The sequence below is a fragment of the Pyrus communis genome, chromosome 8 (genome assembly GCF_963583255.1).
Source record: "Pyrus communis chromosome 8, drPyrComm1.1, whole genome shotgun sequence".
NCBI lineage: Eukaryota > Viridiplantae > Streptophyta > Magnoliopsida > Rosales > Rosaceae > Pyrus > Pyrus communis.
This window is the reverse complement of record NC_084810.1, coordinates 5453176-5474828: the sequence shown is the minus strand read 5'-3', so window position 1 is coordinate 5474828 and position 21653 is coordinate 5453176. Positions and strand designations below refer to the sequence as shown.

The window sequence follows — 21653 nt, the reverse complement described above, 5'->3', positions numbered from 1 at the left end:
TGTAAATTGCTGTTACAGTTAGTTTTTCTTGTGATTCAAGATTTGTGATTTCTAATTATCCAAACATAGTTACCACTGCACAATTAGCTCTAACACAATCCCCAATTTCCTCTTTAATTCCAAGTGTGAGTAACACTGTTACTCGAACTATGTTATGGCAAAACTTGATTACTCGAACTATGTTACTTGGAATTTCTAATTGGAATTGTTGTTGGATGACAATGGAATTCGAGGCTTCCTTGATGGATCAATTCCTTGCCCTGCACCTTTTGATGATTCTGACTCTGACAATGACACAGTGAAAAATGATCACACTTTAACTAATGCATATAAAGTTTGGAAGATTCATTATAAGGCTTTGATAACACTCATTACTGCCACTTTATCCACTGTCGCACTGTCTTGTGTGATTAGTTGTAAAAGCTCGAAAGAAGTGTGGACTTGTCTTCATGAAAGGTTTGCCAGTATGACTAGAACTAGCATTGTGCAAATGGAAATTGATCTTCAAAACATTAAGAAAGGCTTTGAGAATATTGATGCATACTTGCAAAGAATAAAAGATTCTATGGATCAATTGGCTACAGTTGGTGTGTTAATATTTGATGAGGACATTGTTATTGTAGCATTGAGAGGTTTACCCCCTGAGTATAACACCATTAAAGTTGTGATTCGTGGTCGTGAGAATCTAGTATCTCTCAAGGAACTTAGATCATAACTGAGGGCAGAAGAATCTACATTAGATGAAACTACTAAACAGATTCCTCTCATGTCAGCCATGCATGCTCAAGCTACTGGTTCTACATTTGATGTTGGTGGTTCTTCGGGTACCAATTCTTATTCTTCAGGACCTGATCTTGGTAGTTCATCTGGAACCATGTTGCCAGTTCCTACAACTTCATTTCCATAACACTTTGCACCTATGTTATTCATGCCTCAGTTTTCACAACTTCCATTTCCTATACCTCAGGCTTTTGTATCTCAATATGGCTTAGGCACTTACAATAATTTCAAAGGGAACAATTTCAAATCCAAAGGCAAAGGCAAAAAGTTCTTTTCTGGGAATCAGCCACAATATAATCAATAACCTTCTTATGGTGCCAATTCATTCTCACATTCCTCATTTCTACCTTAAGGATCATAGTTTTCTCAGAATCCTCAACAGGTGTGTCACATATGTGATAGAAAGGGCCATTATGCCCTCACTTGTTTCCAGAATGGTTGTCAAATTCGTCATCGAGTGGGACATACTGCAGTTACATGCTTTGATATAAATCAAGCTGCCAATCAACCCTTTAACTCACCATAGTTCTTTCAATCATATCCACAACAATATCAACCTTCTGTGCATCCTCAAGTTACAAATCCTGGAATGGCTAATATGCCATACAATTCTGTTGCTACAATGTATCATCAGTTATCTTAGCATACTAAAGGTTCATCGCATAACTTTCCCGTTGCTATGAATGCTCAGAATCATACATTACACTCTGCACCACAACAGGAGTATTGGCTTCTTGATTATGGGGTAACCAATCATATAACCAATGACCTATTTAATGTTCATATGGCAGCTCCTTATCCTACTAATGACACTGTCACTGGTGCAAATGGTAAAGGTTTAAACATTGCTAATTTTGGCAATTCCAATCTCTCAACTAAGTCACACAATTTTAGATTGAATTATGTGCTGCATGTTCCATAATTATCTCAACATTTGTTGTCTATACATCAGTTATGTAAAGATAACAGTTGCAGATGCATTGTTGATAAGTTTTCTAGTTGTGTACAAGACAAGGTCATCTAGAGAACATTGTTCCAAGGACTGAGTAACAATGAAGTTTACCCTATTCCTATGTTCAAACCTTCAACAAGTCCTTCAGTAGCATTTCTTGGGCAAAAAGTTAATTCTACCCTATGACAATATAGATCGGGACACCCTACAAATTCTGTTGTACAAACAGCCTTTAGTAAGTCTTCCATTCCATTTCATAGTACCACAAACATTTAGACATGTACTTCTTGCTTGAAAAGCAAATTCACAAAACTACCATTTCATGTAAATGTCTCTAAGTCTTCAATTCCTTTTAAGGTGATACATATAGATGTATGGGGCCCTGCTCCTCAAATGTCTTTAGAAGGTTACAAGTAGTATATGTCATTCATAGATGAATGTACAAGGTATACATGGATATTCCATATTACCAATAAATCTGTTGTTTTGGACATTCATAGATGAATGTACTAGGTATACATGAATATTCCCTATTATCAATAAAGTTGTTGTGTTTGGACTCTTTGTTCAATTTCAAGCTTATATTGTCAATTCCTTTGCCAAGATTATTAAAATTCTGCAAAGTGATGGTGGTGAAGAATATGTTAGATCCAAAGGCATAATTCACCGGATTTCATGCCCATATAAGTATGAGCAAAATGGCTTGGCTGAAAGAAAGAATAGGCATGTTGTTGAAACAACTATTACTCTTATTCAGCATGCTTATTTATCCACTCATTTTTGGTGTCATGCATGTGCTACTACAACTTAATCAATAGGATGCCTACACCTATTCTTGGAATGAAATCACCATTTGAAGTTTTATTTCACTCTCCACCTAGATTAGATCATTTAAGGGTCTTTGGTTGTGCTTGTTATCCTTCTTTCAAACCTTATAGGACTAATAAGCTTGACCCTAAGACAACACAGTGCATTTCTTTGGGCTATGATGCACAGTACAAATGATACATTTGCTTTGATGTTTCAAAACACAAATTGATAGTTTCTAGACATGTCTTATTAGATGAAACTCAATATCCAACAGTGTCTCACCCTTCTAGCAAACAGTCTTCTTCCTCTCAAACTTATATCTCACCACTACACACTGTTCATCCCAATTCTTTTCATCAGTACTCCATTATCCTTATACCATTACCAAATGTTTTCCAATCATATGTTTCCTCACCCCAAGTTACTTAGTCTAGTTCTCTCCCACATGGTGATTTTGTCTCCTCTGCTGCTACTGCATCAGGCACTGGAACTTCTGAGTCTTTTTATATATTAGAGTTGAATCCAAATATCACAACATCTTAAATTCAAGATTTACTACATATGGCCATTTCTTCTTAGAACTATCACCCTATGCAGACCATGTCCAAGTCTGGTATTTCTAAAAAGAAACAAGTTTTCAATGTTGCAGTTCAGTCTACCACTGCCACGAAATCAAAAACCATTACTGCAGTTTCCAAATCTGTTGAGTGGAAACAAGCAATGCAAGAGGAAATAGATGCATTATTCAACAACAAACTTGGTCTTTGGTTCCTCTACCTCTAGATAAGAACTTAATGGGTTGCAAGTGAATCTATAAGATCAAGAGGCATCCAGATGGTTCCATTGCTAGGCATAAAACGAGGTTGGTGGCCAAGGGATTTTCTTAGGAGGCAGGACTAGACTATTATGAAACCTTTAGCCCTGTGGTTAAACCAACTACAATGAGACTCATGTTATCTTTGGCAACTACTAAAGGTTGGAAATTGAAGCAACTAGATGTAAAAAAATGCATTTTTTACATGGATTTCTTAAGGAGGAAGTATACATGTCTCAACTTAGGGATTTGTTGATGTTCATCACCCTAGTACATTTGCAAATTGCACAGATCTCTCTATGGTCTTAAACAAGCTCTATGAGTGTGGAATGACAGGTTTACTTCTCTTCTGCTTTCACTGGGTTTTACAGCTTCTTATGCAGATCCTTCTCTTTTTGTCAAGCATGATGGTCTTCATCTGGTTGTGTTACTTTTGTATGTGGATGATATCATCCTTACTGGAGATTATGATGCTAGTGTACAGCCTGTGGTCCAACAATTGACAAAGGAATTTGATATGAAAGATTTAGGTCTTCTTCATTATTTCCTAGGCCTGCAAATTGAATATTCACTCTCAGTGGTTATTTGTTCATCAATCCAAGTATGTACAAGACTTGCTACAGAAGACAGATATGGTTCAGTGCAAGCCTTATATTACTCCATGTCACCCTAATAAAAAAAACACTCAATCATGGTAGTCCTCTAAATTCTGATCCTACTACTTACATGAGTATTGTTGGAGCTTTGCAATACTTAACATTCACAAGACCTAATATTGCATACTCAGTTAATCAGGTTTGCCAATTCATGCACACTCCATTATAATCTCATTTTGTTGTTGTCAAACATATCTTGAGATATATCAGAGGAACTATGGATTGAGAGGTTTGTTTAGGCCTAAAAGTTTATATCTTAAGGCATACACAGATGTGGATTGGGCTGGTGATTCCAATGATAGAAGGTCTACAACTAGTTTTGTGGTGTTTCTAGGTTCCAATCCCATCTCTTGAAGTTCTAAGAAGCAACATACAGTTAGTCATTCTTCAATTGAAGTAGAAGCCATGGCCACTACTACTGTTGAGATTATTTGGATACAACGGTTGCTTAAAGACTTGCCTATTCCGAGTTTTGTTCCTCCTCTATTACATTGTGACAATATCTCAGCTATGGCATTGGCAACTAATCTAGTTCTTCACTCCAAAGCTAAGCATATTGAAGTGGATTGTCACTTTGTTAAAGAACGTTTTCAACAAGGTGTTATTTCACTTCAGTTTGTATCCTCTACTGATCAGTATGCAGATATCCTTACCAAAGGTTTATGTTCTCCTTCTTTCAGCCATCATTGTTCCAATCTTATGCATGGGGTTTCCCAACATAAGATTGAGGGGGAATGTTAGAATATAAAGGATATGTGTATTGTGTCGTTTGAGTTATGTAGAGGATGCCACTTCTATTGTTATTAGTGGTTGCTGAGGTTTGTCTCAAGGTTGCTATGAGTTGTATGAGTATAAATAGTGAGAATGCCTTATAATACTATACTTAACAGAAATAGAAAGATTCAATTGCAATATTCTCCTTCTCTCTCTAAACATCTTCGACATATCTCTCTCTATTTCCATAGCTTAATTTCTTCATTTCTAGCAATGTTGACACTCTGGTGTGCAGATAAGAGAAAGAGAGATAGTGAAGTGTGAAAAGGTAATGCTAGAGAAACTAAATTAGTAGATAAAAATTTATAAACTAAATAACATGAAAGTTGATGAATAGATTATAACTTAGACGTTGATAAATATACTCATTCCTATTAGGAACACATCATTTAATGTACAAATTTTATCTACAAATTTATATTCCTTCATTACCCGACTGGAAATACATGACTCGGCAATTGCAAAAGGAAAAATGAAGCGAGACGGAGTGGGGAAAAGGGTCAGGAAAACCGGACCGTTAAATACGTGGCACATTCAGAACGTTTTGATTATTTTGAACGGTTTGGATTTGAAAGTTACGTATATTTCCGCAGGGTGAAAAGCATTTGCAAAGAGGACTCCCTTATATTTTCAATGCCGCCCCTTGTTTCGTCAATTGTCAGCAAAACGGCGTCGGACTGATCTTTTAGCCTCAGAAACTTTCTGCTCCTCTACCAGTAAACTACCCACTCCCACCGTCCTCCGCCACAGTCAAGCTTCCGGCCTCTGATCGCCTCCAAGAGAGTATCAGATGCAGAAATTGGGAGATTTCAAGCTTCCCCAGTTCTTCAATTACCCTCCGTACTTCACACTCCAACCCGTCAGAGACACCCGAGAGAAGCAGATACAGCTATGGAAAGACCTCATCCTCGACTACTGCAAAACCCACCACATATTCGTCATCGGATTGGAAGACCAAGACTTTCCGCTCTTCTCTAACCCCGCGATCGAGCGATCTCTCACCTACGAAGCCCGGGAAGCCTTCCTCTCGGCGTTGGTGGCGCAGGGCCGGGCGGAGTGGCTGGATAAAAGCCGCCGAAAGTGCCTTGTGCTATGGCATCGGATTCAGGACTGGGCTAATATTGTCCTGGACTTCGTCAAGGACAATGGGTTGGAGGATAGTGTGATGACGGTTGAGGAAATCCGAACTGGGATTGAATCGAGGGGGACGGAGCTTCATGGGATTGATCGGACGGTTCTGATGAGGGCTTTGAAGATGCTGGAGCAGAAAGGGAAGCTTGCAATCTTCAAGGGGACTACCGCAGATGACGAGGGCGTGAAGTTTTCGATTTGATTTTGGTACCCTTGGACTCTTAATCCAGGTTTAGGAAAAACCCCCATTTGTATTATGCTATGTTTGTTTTGATTAGATGAATTGGTACTTTTGTTCAACAGATGCTTCAGGCCTAATCAGTAATCGCTATGAGAATATGATTTTGGGGAATCTTCTTTTGTCTCTTTAATCTTTGCTGCAATCTACACAGGCATGCTTTTATTCATAGGTACAATAATGGTTATTTGCTTTCTTCGCTGTGGATTATGGTTTTCTATCGGTTTTTGGACTATAGATGCATCAAAGCATTTATCAGGTGCAATGTGATTGTTTACATGGTGTTTGTTTTATAGTGTGTCATCTAGATTCTTAACAAAGAGTATGCTCTATGAATTATAATTAAGTTACCCTTTGACTGTAGTCGCTGAGCTTTTATTCTTTCGGTTTGATTTGTGTGCGGAAAGAATCAAATAGGTGGCCTGTAGAGATCTAGATTGTCAAGCATTGTCAAATGAAAAAATGGATTGTGAGATTTTATCCATGTCCAGTTTCCTCCGATTAATTCAAAGAAGAATGGAGATAAAATTAAGGGAAGCATGGAAAGCAGACGAGAAAAAGCTGACACTCTTTAACTCAGACCTGTCCTTAGAGTCATAAGCCTTTTTTCTTCCAGAAAAATGAAACTGGATGACAGAGTAGGTGATCATCTTAGCTCCAACATATAAACGTGCATCTTTTCAGGATTTCGACTCTTCCATGTGAAAAAGCACCGTAATCTGCTCCATTTCATCTCGGTTGCCATGATGGGCTTTCATATTATGGGGCACTTAATCCCTTTGTTACTAAAGTTTGAGGCCTTGTTCATGCAAAATCATGTTCTTGAGCAGAGTAATGCTTATGTTGGCTACTATCAGTCGTATTTTTATGTGTTTCCTGGTGCTTGTATCTTCTCAACAGCTTGGGATGTCTTTATTCCTGTGGGATCCTGCTTTTTGCTGCAATTGTTTACCTGCAGGCTGCAGCAGTAGTTTGGAGGGTGTTGTTTTCTTCCCTGTAGATTTAGTGGATCAATATTTGAAGGTGCCTGTGTCTAATAACTTGTAATTTTCCAGAAAAAAATAGAACGGAGATGTGTGTTGTTTCTGCTCGTATGAGAAAATCTGCATGCTCGTGTGTGTTGTTTCTACTCTCATGTCTCTGATCTCCAGCAAACTCGCGTGCACATTTGTGGGATACCAGTTTTACTATGTGAAAGGACACCGTAACTTATCCCTTTTATTTCAGTTCTCATGCTTGCATTTCTTACTTTGAAGTACATGCTCCCACTGGTGCTTAACTTGCCTTGTTCTTGCAAAACTGAGAAAGCCAAGATGTCTCGTGTAAGAGTTGGCAGATGGCTTGGGGTGAATGAGATGACCGTACGTGTTGTCATGTTATTGGCTTTCATATTCCATCAACGTCTTCTCCAGCTTAAGTGGTCCAAGCAGTTGCACGATCCCAACCTAATGGTTTCATGGGGTGCTGAGAAAATGGTATTCAATGTTTGTGCACTATTACACATCACCGGAGGCTTCATTTCTTTGTTTGTGAACTTCAAGCAGAACAAATTGCACATTGTAAAGCATTTTCTTTTTGGGCATTTAAGGTCCTTTGCCCGTCTAGTATTCGATGCCTTTCTTTTCCCTCAAATCAGCCTCAACATTTTTCTGAACTCAAAGGATAGTCCTCCTTGTTCATTTTACCTTGGAATTACAATTCTGGTGTACTTCCCCATGCATATGACCTTTACGGGGCTCAAACCTTTGATCCTATCCTCCATTGATCGTCCAAGTTTGTGATTGATCGTCATACAGGTCATTTATCTGGTTCCTGGGATGTCATTGTTTGTTTTGTGGATCTGCTATTTGCTGCATTCATACTTGCAGCAGCAGTTCAGTGGACGCTGCATCCATCGAAGTAGATTGAAGGGACATGAAAGTTATGAGAAAGTAAGTTACAGTGTTGTTTGTGCTTCTGTTAGTATATAAACATAAACAGACTATTTACTTTGCATTCAGTATTGATTTTAAAGAGTTTCTTATTAGTACTTTGTCATTCTTTAGGCTTGTGTTTCACTTGGACTAGATTCATATTTCCATCATCTGGTACACTGTTAGTAAACCTGTAAATGGGTCGGGTTTACTGGGTTTGGACCCGATCCGTTAATTTAACGGGTCATCTGGACCCAACCCTTTAAGCTAATAGATCATCCAAACTCAACCTGTTAATCTAATAGTCACCCATTAACAATTTTTTTTTTTTTTTTTTTTTTTTTTTTTTTTTTTTCACATTTTGCATTCCAAAACAAATTACACATCTTTTAACCAAAATTACAAACATTAATTAACAATCTAACATCATATGTATCAAAGTGAAAGTGTTTATAAGCATATAAAGTATTGATAGCCTTGCCAACATGAACGCAAGAGCACCTCCTGATCATGATCAAGAGAGTGTAAGGAGTGATGAGAGGACCTTTCATCTCATCAATCAAGGCCCAGGCAGTTTCCCAATCATTGCGAACGCGTGAAAGAACCGCTACCACCAGCTCTGACGAGGCTACTATGCTGCATTGATCGAGCTTCCTTTTCATGTCAGAGCCCAGCGACTCGCTCTGTAAACTTAAGATGTCAGAAATGTTTTTCATATCTTGAGAAAGACCGGAATCCGAGACTCCCAACTCAGTATCATCATCATCATCTTCATCGTCGTCGTCCTTGTCTTCGTCGTCAGCAACAGCAACATTGACATGTGATTCTTCTGCTGTGGAATTGTCATCAGCTGAGTTTGGAGACTTGGAGTGTGAGCTAATCGAAGAAGAGGGCCAAAGGAGGACGGGAGTAAAGAAATGCGTTGGAGGTGCTGATACAGCAGCAAGGGTTTCATTATTGACTATTAAAATTACACAAAAGCTCTTAATAACAGGTGGTTTAACGGGTCTTGCGAGTTCACCCAAAATGACCCATTAACCATCTGACCCAAATACTCATTTTAACGGGTTGAGTTGGGTCGGATTTGAAATGCCAGGTCTAACTGTGACAATAAAAAAAATTAATTAAATGGAGTATTTTTATTTTTTATTTATTGATTTGTTGATTTTTTTTATCTTTTATCCGAGTGATAATCTAGCTAATTAATCTGTATTCGAAATTTCAAAGTTGAGTGTTGAGGGGTGCACACACTATTCTGGCCAATTTGGGCACCCTCATGTCTACAAAACTGGGTAGTTTACAAATTAGCGAAACTGGTCATGTTACTTTCCTGCTTAGTTGTGCAACTTAGTCTAAGAATGGGGGGATCAAATCACATAATTGGGCATCAAACTCGTCATCCACATGAATTGAACCTAACTTACAAGTATAGATTGTAGCAAGGGGTGAGAAGATAAAGTGGAATTGAAATCACCATCCACGCATTTTAAACCTAAAACTTTTCACCCATAAGTGCAAAGGAATATTACTAACATGTAGTAATAAGTGGCACATTATTTTATTGTTAGGTTTTGCTGAGAAATGAATTTGGACCGTACATGGGAATTTTTAAGGAAAATTAATGAAAATGGCTTGAAAACTTTGAGTTTTAATGATAAGGACAAAATAAAGGGTTAAGTGAATAGTACCAGGATTGACTTTTTAGTGTAAAAATGTGGTTTTTCGTTAAAGTAAACAGTACCGTGGGTTTTTCATTAAAACTCCCAATTTTTTATCGTTTGTTTGCTACTTGGTTACTAGGTTAATTTCATTCCAATGAAAAAAAAAATGACGAACATGATTTTTTAGCCTCTAACACAGTTATATTTAATCAGGTCAGTTGTTTTCTTTTGATTAATTTAATCTGATGGCCAAAATGGAGTTGTATGAAAGTTAAAAATATGTGTGAAAACTGACTCTCTAAAAACAATGGCAAAAGTGTGATAGAATAATTGAAATGAAACCAACATTTTGTTTTTGGCTTAAATATAAAAGACAATTGACATGATATAAATCATCCATTCACTTGCGATAACAATCTATATATAACAGGAGATTATTGTCTCGAACCTATGGCACATTTTAAAATGTATAACTTAGTACACTTTTTTCGTCTCGTTGAAAGGCACGTGATATTGGAAGAAATTAAGCATATTATAGTTGTTGAATTCAGCCTCGAGGTTTCAAAACTTAGTTGATTGTTGGGTCAAAATTTGGCTTGGATAGTGAGGTAGAGTCCACAGGTGTATAGACACAAACAGTGCACAAACGATGGTAAAAATGATGGTGTTACGAACATTAAAAGTTAAGACGGATTTGTTATGTTTCATCTCTTAATGGTAACAGAGCTCTCAAATTCTTCTACCCAACAAAATTCGACTCATTGGAAATCTAGTGATCGGTTCTTGGTTCACATTGACTCGCTTAATAAATAAGAAAGGCCTAGCCCATTCAATTTGTATAAATTATTAAGCCCGGTCCACATTTAGAATCACACTAATTGCAGTATAATTGTTTGACTTGGTTTTAGTCTTAACAAAATCAAACAAATGTCAAAAGATTTGATTTGAAAAGTTCAAATGTAAATCCATTTTTTTGGGGGTCAAATTACAGTTTACAATAACGAAACTCGATTATTACTACCTTATTTTCTTCTAGTATATCAAATCACTCTATACTTTATCACTTTGTAATACGGTTTAATGGTATTCATCTTCATTTGTAAGTGAGAGATCTTAGGTTTAGTTCTCATCAAAGACAAATTTGAATCTCATTATTGCTAACCAATTGTGAGGGTTAGCACACTCTCCCACACCCTTATTGTAGAATGTAGATAATATCATTTGTTTAAAAAAAAAAAAAAATATTGTTATTGACATTCCAAAATTCTTATTCTACAATCACTCTAAACTTCAAAGTTTTGTAACTGTAGTTACAGTTACAATTCAAATATCTAGAGTGGTCTCTAACTCTCAAATTCAACATCTTTACCTAGTTATCTATATATACAAAGTGAGCACCCTAAAATGGTGAAACATTCAAAATACCATAAATTGCCTTTTAAGAATTCCATAAATTACAATTGAACCAAAAGAAGCTAAAGTATTTAGCCATATTTTTATTTTGAATGAATTTAATATTTAAAATGAAAAACAAAAAAACAAAAACAAAACCTCCCACGTTAGTGGGTGGTTTCATGTCATTAACTCATTTCTTCTTCTTTTTTTTTTCAAATAATTTTTAAAAATATGTAAATTAATTATTTAAATAAAATATATATAAAAAGGCCAATTGCCACACACGTATGTGTGTAGCAAGAGGCTAGTAAGCCAATAAAAAGATTACATGTATAGTAATAAAAATCATTCGAATACAAATATGCGAGTGGCCGATCCAGGTTGGTTTATAAAGGCTGAAAATCGTAACCAAAATAATTAATTATGATTCGATTCAATTTCTAAATTATGACTTTTCTCTTGTCAAAACGAAATCAAACTGACCATTACTGCTTGGATCGGCCAGTTTGGTTGGTTGTTTCAGATTGACGTCCTTTTAAACTTTACATCCCATTAATAAGTTTTCTAGCCATTAAGAAAGAAGGGAGCTTGGCTCTTTAAGATTAAGGAGTTGTTCCTCCTCAATTTATTTCGAGTTAGATTCATAAAATTATGTGTTTATCATAAGAATTATTTATATTATAAATTATTTTGTAAATATCATCACTATAAATAAATTACTTAAAACTAAGTTCATTTTAACAGTAGAAAACAGATAAACGGTTCATAATACTTTTATCAAATCCATTTTTTTATATATAATTTGATGACTAAACGATATAATATTTTACTTATGTTTTACAAAAATAATCTTTATAGAGTTATATATAATATTAATAATTCTAATTATAACTTCAAAAATTCTATAAACCTGCTACAAAGTGAATTGAAGAAAAACTCCACCTCAATAGCGCCAAGTTAATTCTTTCAATGAATGTTTAAAATTAGAAGAAGAGAAGTTGGCGAATTCGATATCGAATTAAACTGTTTATTGTATGACTTAGCCAAACTCCCTCTCCCTTAGTGTAAAAATATTGTTATACTAAAAAAAAAAAAAAGAGTGCTATTAGACCCACCCCATTGTCTTATTTCTTCATCCCATTATAATCTCACCCACTATAAAAATTAAAAAAAAAATTAAAATCTTATTTTCCCACCCTTTGTTATTCCAAAAATAACCTTTATCACAACACTAGCACCACACCATCGTTATCTTGTTTCCACCTCCAGTCTCCCCTAGAACTTCCTTTAGCAGCAAAACGCGTCAATTAGCCAACCCAAAATCCAATACCAGTTTCTCAATCTTGTCCATAAGCTATGTATTTCTAGATTTTGTACTACGGCAACAAGTCACTTGCACTTGTAGCAACTATCAAGCAATGAAGTTCGGGGTAATAAAAAAAACAAACTAAAAAGTTAATTACCGCCGTGATGAGGCTCTAAATCTCCACAACCATTCAAATTCAACGAAAATTGAAATTTAAGCCCCAAACGAGAAGTGACTTGCCCCCAAGGGAGAGGAGCACTCCTCTTGCCCTTCCTCCACCACCACAACTTTGTCATGCTCCTCTTGAGTCTTCGTGCTTCCGATCTGGTGGTCAATGCAGAAGCCAAGAAAAGAGAGATGAAAAGGAACAGAGAAACGAGGACGGAGAGAGACGATGGAGTAGGGGTTTAAAAGTTTTTTTTTATAAAATTATAAACATTTTATTATTACTTTTGAGATTTTTATTAAAATATAGATGAGAAAATAGGACAATAAGATGAGATTATCAGCACACAAAAAAAAAAAAAAAAAAAAAAAAAAAAAGAAAGAAGAGAAAATGAAGAGAAAAATGAAACTACATATTCACCCTCGACAGAATCCAATATTTACTCAAGAGTCAAAACAATCCTCAAAAATCCCCAAACCCAATCCCTTTACCTCCTCCCCTTTCCTGTCTCCACCCACAAAACAGACACCAAAAGCGAACACCGTACCACCACCACCACCAAAAGCCATGTTGACCTCGCCATCATCCTCCCTCCGCCACCCAATCCTCCACCACTCTCCCCCCTTCCACTCTAAAACCCTAACCCTCACCCTCACCCCATCAACTCTCAAATTCCAACCAAACCCAAAACCCCAGTCCCATCTCCACATCACCAACAGCAGCAGCAGCCACTGTCTTGTCGGAAACCACTTCTTCCTCAGCCCCAAACGGTTCCCGTTCGTTGTCGCCGCGAGCAAATCCCCGGGAGTGGACGAGCAGAAGTTCAGCCAAGAAGGGTTGGTCACGGAGTCGCTCCCCAACGGTATGTTTCGAATCCGATTAGACAACGCCGACACTATCATCGGCTACATTTCTGGGAAAATCCGAAAGAAATTCATTCGAATTTTGATCGGAGACAGAGTTAAGGTTGAGGTCAGCCGGTACGACACCACTAGAGGTCGTATTGTTTTCAGGTATAAACAGGATGACGACCCAAGCAAAAGAAAGATGAAGAATTCCGAAACGAAAAATAAATCCAGGAAGGATCCTATGGACTCTCCCTAAACTAATATTTGTTTTTGGTTTTTTTTTTTTTCTTTTTTTAGTTGCGAGTGACACTGAAACATTTGTGTTATGAATTGCGAATGCTGAGAATTTGTTTTGTGTTATGTAATTTGAGGTTGGTCACTGAAATCTCGATTTGGGTTGCGAATTCGAATGTAGATTCTTGTGTTTGTTATCCATGGTTTTGGTTTTGGTTGAGAAATTGTAGTGAGAATTGATCCTATGGAGAAATCTTGGTGTAAACAACAGTGGTGTTGCAAATGTAGGTAAGGAGAGTAGTGTTAGATTTCTGCTTCTGTCCTCAATGACATCTTATTAGGCGAAAAAATTTCGATGTTGAGGGAGGGGGAATCGAGCACAGAAACTCGAGTGCATCCAAGAGTGCGAATGCATTTGTTTTCTGGGAACAGTGGCATGATTTTCTGGTTCAATCTTCTATTCATATGACAATAGAATGCATCTTTGAGAGGACTTGGATTCGTCGAGTTTTGGTCATTGTGTTCATCGGTCATTCTTCGATCAAAGGTCTTGGATTGGTTCAGTGAGTTACGGTTGTAAGATGGTTGTCCCATCTCCCTCTGTTCTGTTTTACTTTGCATATTTTGGAATTCCAACAAAGCTCCTTAACAATTGTCGTTCATGAATTTTGAGCTCAAAACCCTTGTCAATAAAAATAGAGAAGTTTTCCTAGAAATCCTCCATTGAGGAGATTGAAGAGAATTATGTGCATCATGGTTTTATGTTTAATTCGTGTCATTTATCAAGGCTAGGACTCTTTAACATTCATTTTTTTTTTTTTGAATAAACGATATTGTGTATGTTAAAGGGAGAGGGTGGGCTGAGCCTCACAATGAGCTAGCAATAATGTGGTTCAAATTCGCCTTTAGCGGGAATTGAACATAAGACCTTTCATAACATTGCTACACCAATTTTTGCAGAAGACTTTTGAAATGCATAATCTAACCTTGTCTGGAAAGACGTAGTTGTTAGGGTTGTAAGCTGTGGGCCTTTGGTCCTGTGTACAGGCCTCTAGGGCTTAGGGCTTTCCCTTACTCCTGACTCCTGAGGCCATTTGAACCACTGGAATTATCATGAGTAGATTCATTCCTAAAGATACCATTCCGCGAACCTAAGGGGACAACGAGTACATAATTTTGGAAAAAAAGTCACACAAAAATTATATTTGGCAATACTTGTACGTACGTAATACAATTGCCGTCTTGACTCGTGTCAATGAAGTCAATGATAGTTTTTGACAATTGTTACTAGTACTCCAAAATAGTCATCTTCCACATCAAACTCCTACATGATGTCAACAGATTAGTATTTGGTGTATTGAACTACTTAGTTCCTTTTTATGATTTGACTTGCTTATCCATGGTTAAATCTTGGTTTATTTGTTTACGCTTCTGGTTTTTATGAAGTGGGATCTTTGGTTATGGTAAATGGATGATGGCTCGTTTGTTGTCTAGGATTAGGTTGGACTGGAAAATTCATAAAATTCAAGGTATATTTAAGGCTATATTAAATGCCTTTTCAGTCTGAACATATTAGAAGGGATCAAATATATATGTCGCAAACTTATCTCTTGTAATCCTATTACATAATCAGAATGTTTCATTTATGAGTAATTCGTCTTCTACCTTCAACTCGACAAAATTTCTTGTCCAATCTTAAAAATGGAACGCAGGCATGCTATTATTTGATGGGATAAAAAATAAAAAATAAAAAGTTTTCCTCTGGAAAATAGTCGGAAACTTGTTCATAAAACAACCACGTTTGAAATTTTGAGTAATTTATACAACATGAATGTGAATTACAATGTCAGATATCTACAACAGAGTTTCGACAAATTGGGCAAGTTAGATGGTTCTTTAACCAATGATCAATACAGTCGGAATGAAACATGTGTTTGCACGCAAAAACACGACAGAACTCGCCGTCCACAAAATCCTCCAAGCAAATGGTACACCGGTCACTGTAGCAACTCGATGCTATGTCCCGGCCACCTTTGCAGTACGTCAAAGGCGGTGGGAGGGCCTCTAGGGCTTGAACTTGGAGAGCCTGAGGCCTTTGTTCTTGCCCTTCCTCCATCACCAAGTCCTCCCAAACTCTATCTAGCACTTCCATTAAAACCGTGTGGAACAATGTTACGATATCTTGTGCAGGTGCTTGTGGCAATGTGTCTTGATCATGGTGATGACGAAACCGGTCATCTCCACCTTCAAATTCTTGATCGCTATGGCTTCCGTTTGGAAGCCAAGAAAGTATGGTTCCAACAATGTGATGCATCAAGGCAATGAGAAACAAAGCCGCAGTGCAGAGCGCTAAGTTGCGGATCCGAACTACAAGGCGGCTGAGAGTCGTTAATTTTGCTTGGCCTAGAAGAAACAAGAAACCTGCAATTCCGAATGCAAAAATGCACGATAAAAAACTAAGAGGATTATGAGGAGATTGATGAAGAATTCTGGGATTAGAAATCATGGTGTTCATGATGAAGAACGTACCCTCGGTCGTAGTCCTGCAGTATTTTTGGTTTCTTGTTTGTTATTTGTTCATCGATGAAGTTGTTTTTCCAGAGCTGCCAAAACCCTTCTGGGAATTATTATTTTTGTTATGCAACTAATTAATTAACGTCAAGGTAGAGCAGGACACTAGAACCACAACTCTACTTTGTTCTGGATGCATTCCAAAAATAGGTGCACTTTTTTTTTTTTTTTTAACCACCAAGGTAACGGCGGAGGTGAAATTTATTTTACTATGCCAGTAATGGCTTTGCAGTTGGGCACCGGCCGCCGCAACGGCAGTCGATCTGCATGTATGTTGCATGTTGTGAGGGGAAGTTACGCTATAACCAACACTTTTACTATTTAGTTTCCCGAGGGTTATCTCAATTTCTTAATTTTATCATAAACCTAATTGGTTACTCCGGGTTACTTGGAATTACGTAACCAACCAAAGAATTAACAAGTGAAACTTGAGAGTTTAGGCAGGAACATAATTTATGACCTCAACTAATAGGAATCACGGGAGGCGCAAACATTAGCCAAACTCGGTCGCTAGACGAAATGGAAACACCCAAATACGTACTACGTTTGTCTTGTGAAGTATAAACAAAGGTTATTTTATTGATACTTCACAACTTTTTAGATGAAGTCTAAATAAGTGTTATTTTATTTAAATCTCGAAATTAGTCCAATTCTAAAATCTTGATTGAACACTATTTGGCTACTCAAAGATTAGTAGGAATTCCTACTCAAAATTGTTCATTGTCAAATTATAGAATTTCGTGTTTATAATTAGAACCGTTCATATTATAAATTACCATATAAATATCACATCTACAAAAAATCAATTAAAACTAAGGTCGTTTAGTCATTAAACTATTTAAAAACAAATGAACGGTATTGGTAAAAGCATTATGAACCGTCTATGTATTGACTACAATAGATTGACTAAACGACCTTAATTTTAATTAATTTTTTACAGAGATAATCTTTACAATGTGATTTTGATCATAAGTACAAAGTTTCGTTACTAAAACACTAAGAATTTTGAGTAGAAATTTCTACTTATCTTTGAATATCCAAGTATTGTTGATCTTGATTTCGGCATACATTTATGAAATTCCATTTTTCAAAACTTTTTGAATTGGAGTTGGAAATATGTACTTTCTTGTCCAATTCGACACAAGATTAGGCCTGGTGTGAACTTAAAACTTAGTAACCCAGCGTATACGTCAGTACTTACTACATGGGTATTATAAAGAATTCTCACAAGCATCAATATAAAGAAACATTTTTTCTAGTGAAATGTAAAAGAACAAAAGGTATTATATTTACAAGTAGATAATACTTGGGTACTCACTAGTGAGTACTTATGTCAAATGATAAATTCACACATATTTTATTATTTTAAAAAATAACAACGTATCATTAAATTTTGGAAGTACTTTTACTCAACACCATAACTATGGTATATGCTCATCATACACTTCATCATCTGACACATGTTTTTTCATCTTTGGTTAACTAATATTAAATGTTCCTTTTCCAATTTCGAACAAAAATTAACTATGATTAAGTGAAAGATTACGTGTCAGATAATGAGATGTATGGTGAGCATACATTATAGTTTATGGTGATGAGCAAAAATACACCCTTAATTTTTCTTGAGCATTAAAAACAAGAAACACGTGACATTTTTTTATTGAACCAAACCAAAAGGTGAGTACATATATAAAATATTCACTAGTGAGTATGTATGTATTATCCTTTTCAATTTACTTTTTCTACAAATAATATGGGATTGAAGATAAAATGTGCACATCCTTTTACGAAGCTGAGAAACCAATCAAGCATAATCAAGGGGAAAATCGAGCATAATCATACTCAAACACACTTAGTGCATCATTTATGGGAAAGAGACTTGAATGAAAGAAACACTATTATTTGGCGTTCCAAATCAATCACGTGTTGTTATGTATTGAAAATTTTTCATTTGTCAATAAGCAATAGATTTAGGATGCCGGATCCTTTGTCTCCATTTCATGTAAGCCATGAGATGCAACCGAATGGACATCGTTTGAGACACAAAAGCTCCTTGAAAATTCATTTTCAAAAACTTCGCATGAGATTGAAGCACTATCCAACCCTGGATGAGAGCAATCCTCAATTCCTCAACATTATTTGACCGCCACCGTCGTACTTAAGTGGCCTTGAAACTTGGGAACTTTGCTCGAACCACCTAAAATTTGTTACTAACAAACATCTAGTCCGTCCACCTGACCTCGCCGGAGAACCAAACCCCATCGCAACTTACTTTGACAAATCTATGGCCTCGACGTTGCCAATATTGGAGAGAGAACGGTGCTCCACCATGGTAGGCTCTTGCCGAAGACGACAGTCCAACCAAAAATAATGACTAAAAAACGCCTTGTACAATATTTTCGCGTAGACACATGCCAGCCTCATAAATCCAACACACAATTACGACAAATCGGGCAAGTTAGGCTCTTCTTCAACCAAGTGTTCATGCAGTTGGAATGGAACGTATGATTGCATGAGGGAAAAACTTGACACAATTGATCGGTCTCAAAATCCTCCATGCAAATAACACAATCTTTACAGTTAATTTTAATTTCTTGGCTTCCATAAGCTATAGCTGGTGGCATTTTGCTCTCCAAAACTTGTTCCCTTTCTTGCTGCTGCCTCTCGTCTCTTCTTTCCTCCAATGCCTCAACAATCGAGTCCAAAATTTCCAAAACCCTTAAATTATGAAGGAGGGTTGCTTGATAAAATGTAGCTTGGTCGTTCCATTCCGAACTGTTGTTTAGTTGAAAAAATCGTTGTTGATCCCCGGCTTCAGTATCAGGGTTACTACTCCTCTCGTAAAAGGGCGTCCTGACGAACTCGCAGATGACATAAAAGAGGGCGATGACAATCAACGTAAGTATGATGGAGAATGCTATGATGCAGACATATACAAAAATCATCGTGCTGATGAAAGAAAGAAGAGAAAAAACAGAAGATGGGATGACAATCTTAAGGGCTTCAAACGTGTTCATGGTGACGACGAAAGAGAATGCTAACGTTTGCTCGATCAATGATCAATGAAGGCTTGGGAATCCGACATTGCTTTGCTTGGTATTTGTCTATGAAGTTGTTGAACGGCAAAACTGTTAGACCCATATTCGAGATTTTGCGGTTTAAACAATCTTTTTGAAGATCTATAGTTGATAACTTAGTTAGTTTTCTCTTTGCTACAGGTATAGACGTTGGAGATCGTTAAATTCGTTGTTCGAGTACAATTAATTTCTGTGTTTTTTTTTTTTTTTGAGAAAGTACGATATTCTATTAATTAGAATGTAACCGTACAACACTTGAAGATAGGGTGCATACAATGGGCCTCGATAAAAACCTTGCCCGGGCTTTCAACCCGGTTCAAGGGAAAAAGAGCGTCACACACCGCTAAATTAAGTAACAATACTATCCTCTAAAAGCAAATCAAAAACTACATCCGGAGGTTCTTCAAACCATGAAACTTGAGTGTTCAGCGATAAACCCAATCTCGCTAGCCGATGTGCAACTTTATTTGTCTCTCGGCGCCCAAATGTAGCCTTCCAAGTCGTAAAGGACTCTAACATATGCCTTGCATCCTGCAAAATAATTACTCTAATTTTTTTTCTTCATATAATACTAATTAAACTGCTTTAGCATGTCAAAATTCAATTTACTCGTGTTAGAAATGCATATTAATTTACTTGGGTTAGAAACTATCGGGCCCTTTATGTAAAGGCATTCTCATTTTTTAAAAAAAAATGAGAACTAGGTGTGGGGCCAACTCTACATCGAATTTCAACGATCTGAACCGTCTATTTTGTAAGTCTCAATTCATAAATCATCCTTACAAAATTTCAATTCAATCCGAAACAATTTGCCTATTTTATTATCAAGATCAAATTTTATTGTTTCTTATATAACAAAGTACTTGTTCATTTCTTTGAACCCAATTAGATGTCTTAAATATTTCCGATTTGGCTAATATTTTGCAAGGATGATCTATGAGGTACAACTTGAAAAAGAGATGGTTCGGATCGTTAATATGGTGTGCACCCCACAACTAATCCCCATTTTTATTAAAAAAAAATGAGAATTCCTTCCCTTAAAGACTTCCTAGAAACTACTATAAATAAAAACACAATTAGGTGAGAAAATACATCTCAGAGTTCTCTCTACTCCATGCCGCACCCTCTTATCCATCTTTATATAACTCTCCAGTTAAATATGACTATGACACTATTTACTATTTAGTTATGTTGCACCATACTTATAATTTGGAAAAGTATTGGTATCCGATACCTACATCCCATGATACTCTCCGATATGTATCGGGTACTTCAAATGGGATGCCATTTACTTTTTGGTTATGTAGACTATTGGATACTGGTGAACGATGAAAAAATATTTTTGAAATTTATTGTATTGCGGTATCATATAGTATTTTCTTCAATAACAAATACATAGAAAATAGCTGAATAGGGAAAATAATACTGGATTATTTCTCTCATAAGTCAATAACTCATAGTATTGTTTTTAAGTAAATCCTCAAATAAATGAGATCATTCAATTGCTTGGATTGAAGTGCTAACAATTCGATTCATGTAAGGCATTTAACATATATTATGATACAATTGTTGATTGAATTTGCATAGTAAATTTAGGTGTTTTATGTTTGTATTGCTATTGTGAATTTGACTTGTGTGTTTCTTAATTGATCTTGAGATTTAGTTTTAAAGTTTGTGTTAGTTTTAATAATAAATTTGCTTATTGGCAGGTGATTTCACACACCATTTTTAGCTTTTTAGACACTCCTTTTTATTTTTAGCCATCAAATTGGATAAATAAAACGAATATAACGAACAAGATTAAATATAAGTGTCTAAGAGGCCAAAAATGATGTGTGTTTATCATTTCCCTTGTACAATGTCTAAAACAAAAATTAGTATTTTTTTTTAACAAATATTAATACTTTCTTAAAAGATTATATTAAAGAGGGGACCATTTAAAATTTTCGCACAAGACCCCTAAATTCGGATAGACGACCATGACATTTCCAAGAAGGACCCCTTATATCTTATTCATTGTGTTAACTTTTATGTAAGAATTAGGGGTGCAACTTGGATAGAAATATCTTACTCTAATTGATTTTGAGCCGAAAAGTTTCAAAATATTGCATCCTATTCAAACTTGAAACTGAAATTTTGATTTTGAAAATATTATATATGAATTTGACTATATTTGAATATTTCGAATCTAATTAAAAATTCTTAAACTTGCCTAACTCTATTATTATATAAGGAAAACTAATGAAAATGACTTGAAAACTTTGAGTTTTAATGATAAGGACAAAATAAAGAGTAAAGTGAATAGTATCAGGTTTGACTTTTTAGTG

At 36.2% G+C, this 21653-nt stretch overlaps 2 protein-coding genes across 2 annotated transcripts; both read left to right on the top strand.

Annotated features, from left to right (window-relative positions):
• The first annotated feature begins 5419 nt into the window (after positions 1-5419).
• Positions 5420-6324, top strand: LOC137742577 (vacuolar protein sorting-associated protein 25). Its single transcript, XM_068482487.1, has one exon. The coding sequence runs from the start codon at positions 5577-5579 to the stop codon at positions 6117-6119; it is 543 nt and encodes a 180-aa protein (XP_068338588.1). The 5' UTR covers positions 5420-5576; the 3' UTR covers positions 6120-6324.
• A 6731-nt stretch (positions 6325-13055) lies between these two features.
• On the top strand, positions 13056-14345 carry LOC137743543 (translation initiation factor IF-1, chloroplastic-like). The gene has a single exon (XM_068483459.1). The coding sequence runs from the start codon at positions 13164-13166 to the stop codon at positions 13698-13700; it is 537 nt and encodes a 178-aa protein (XP_068339560.1). The 5' UTR covers positions 13056-13163; the 3' UTR covers positions 13701-14345.
• Positions 14346-21653: the final 7308 nt, after the last annotated feature.

Excerpts from the sequence above, each read along its gene's own strand:
- LOC137742577 (XM_068482487.1), top strand. The coding sequence starts at position 5,577 with ATGCAGAAATTGGGAGATTTCAAGCTTCCCCAGTTCTTCAATTACCCT.
- LOC137743543 (XM_068483459.1), top strand. The coding sequence starts at position 13,164 with ATGTTGACCTCGCCATCATCCTCCCTCCGCCACCCAATCCTCCACCAC.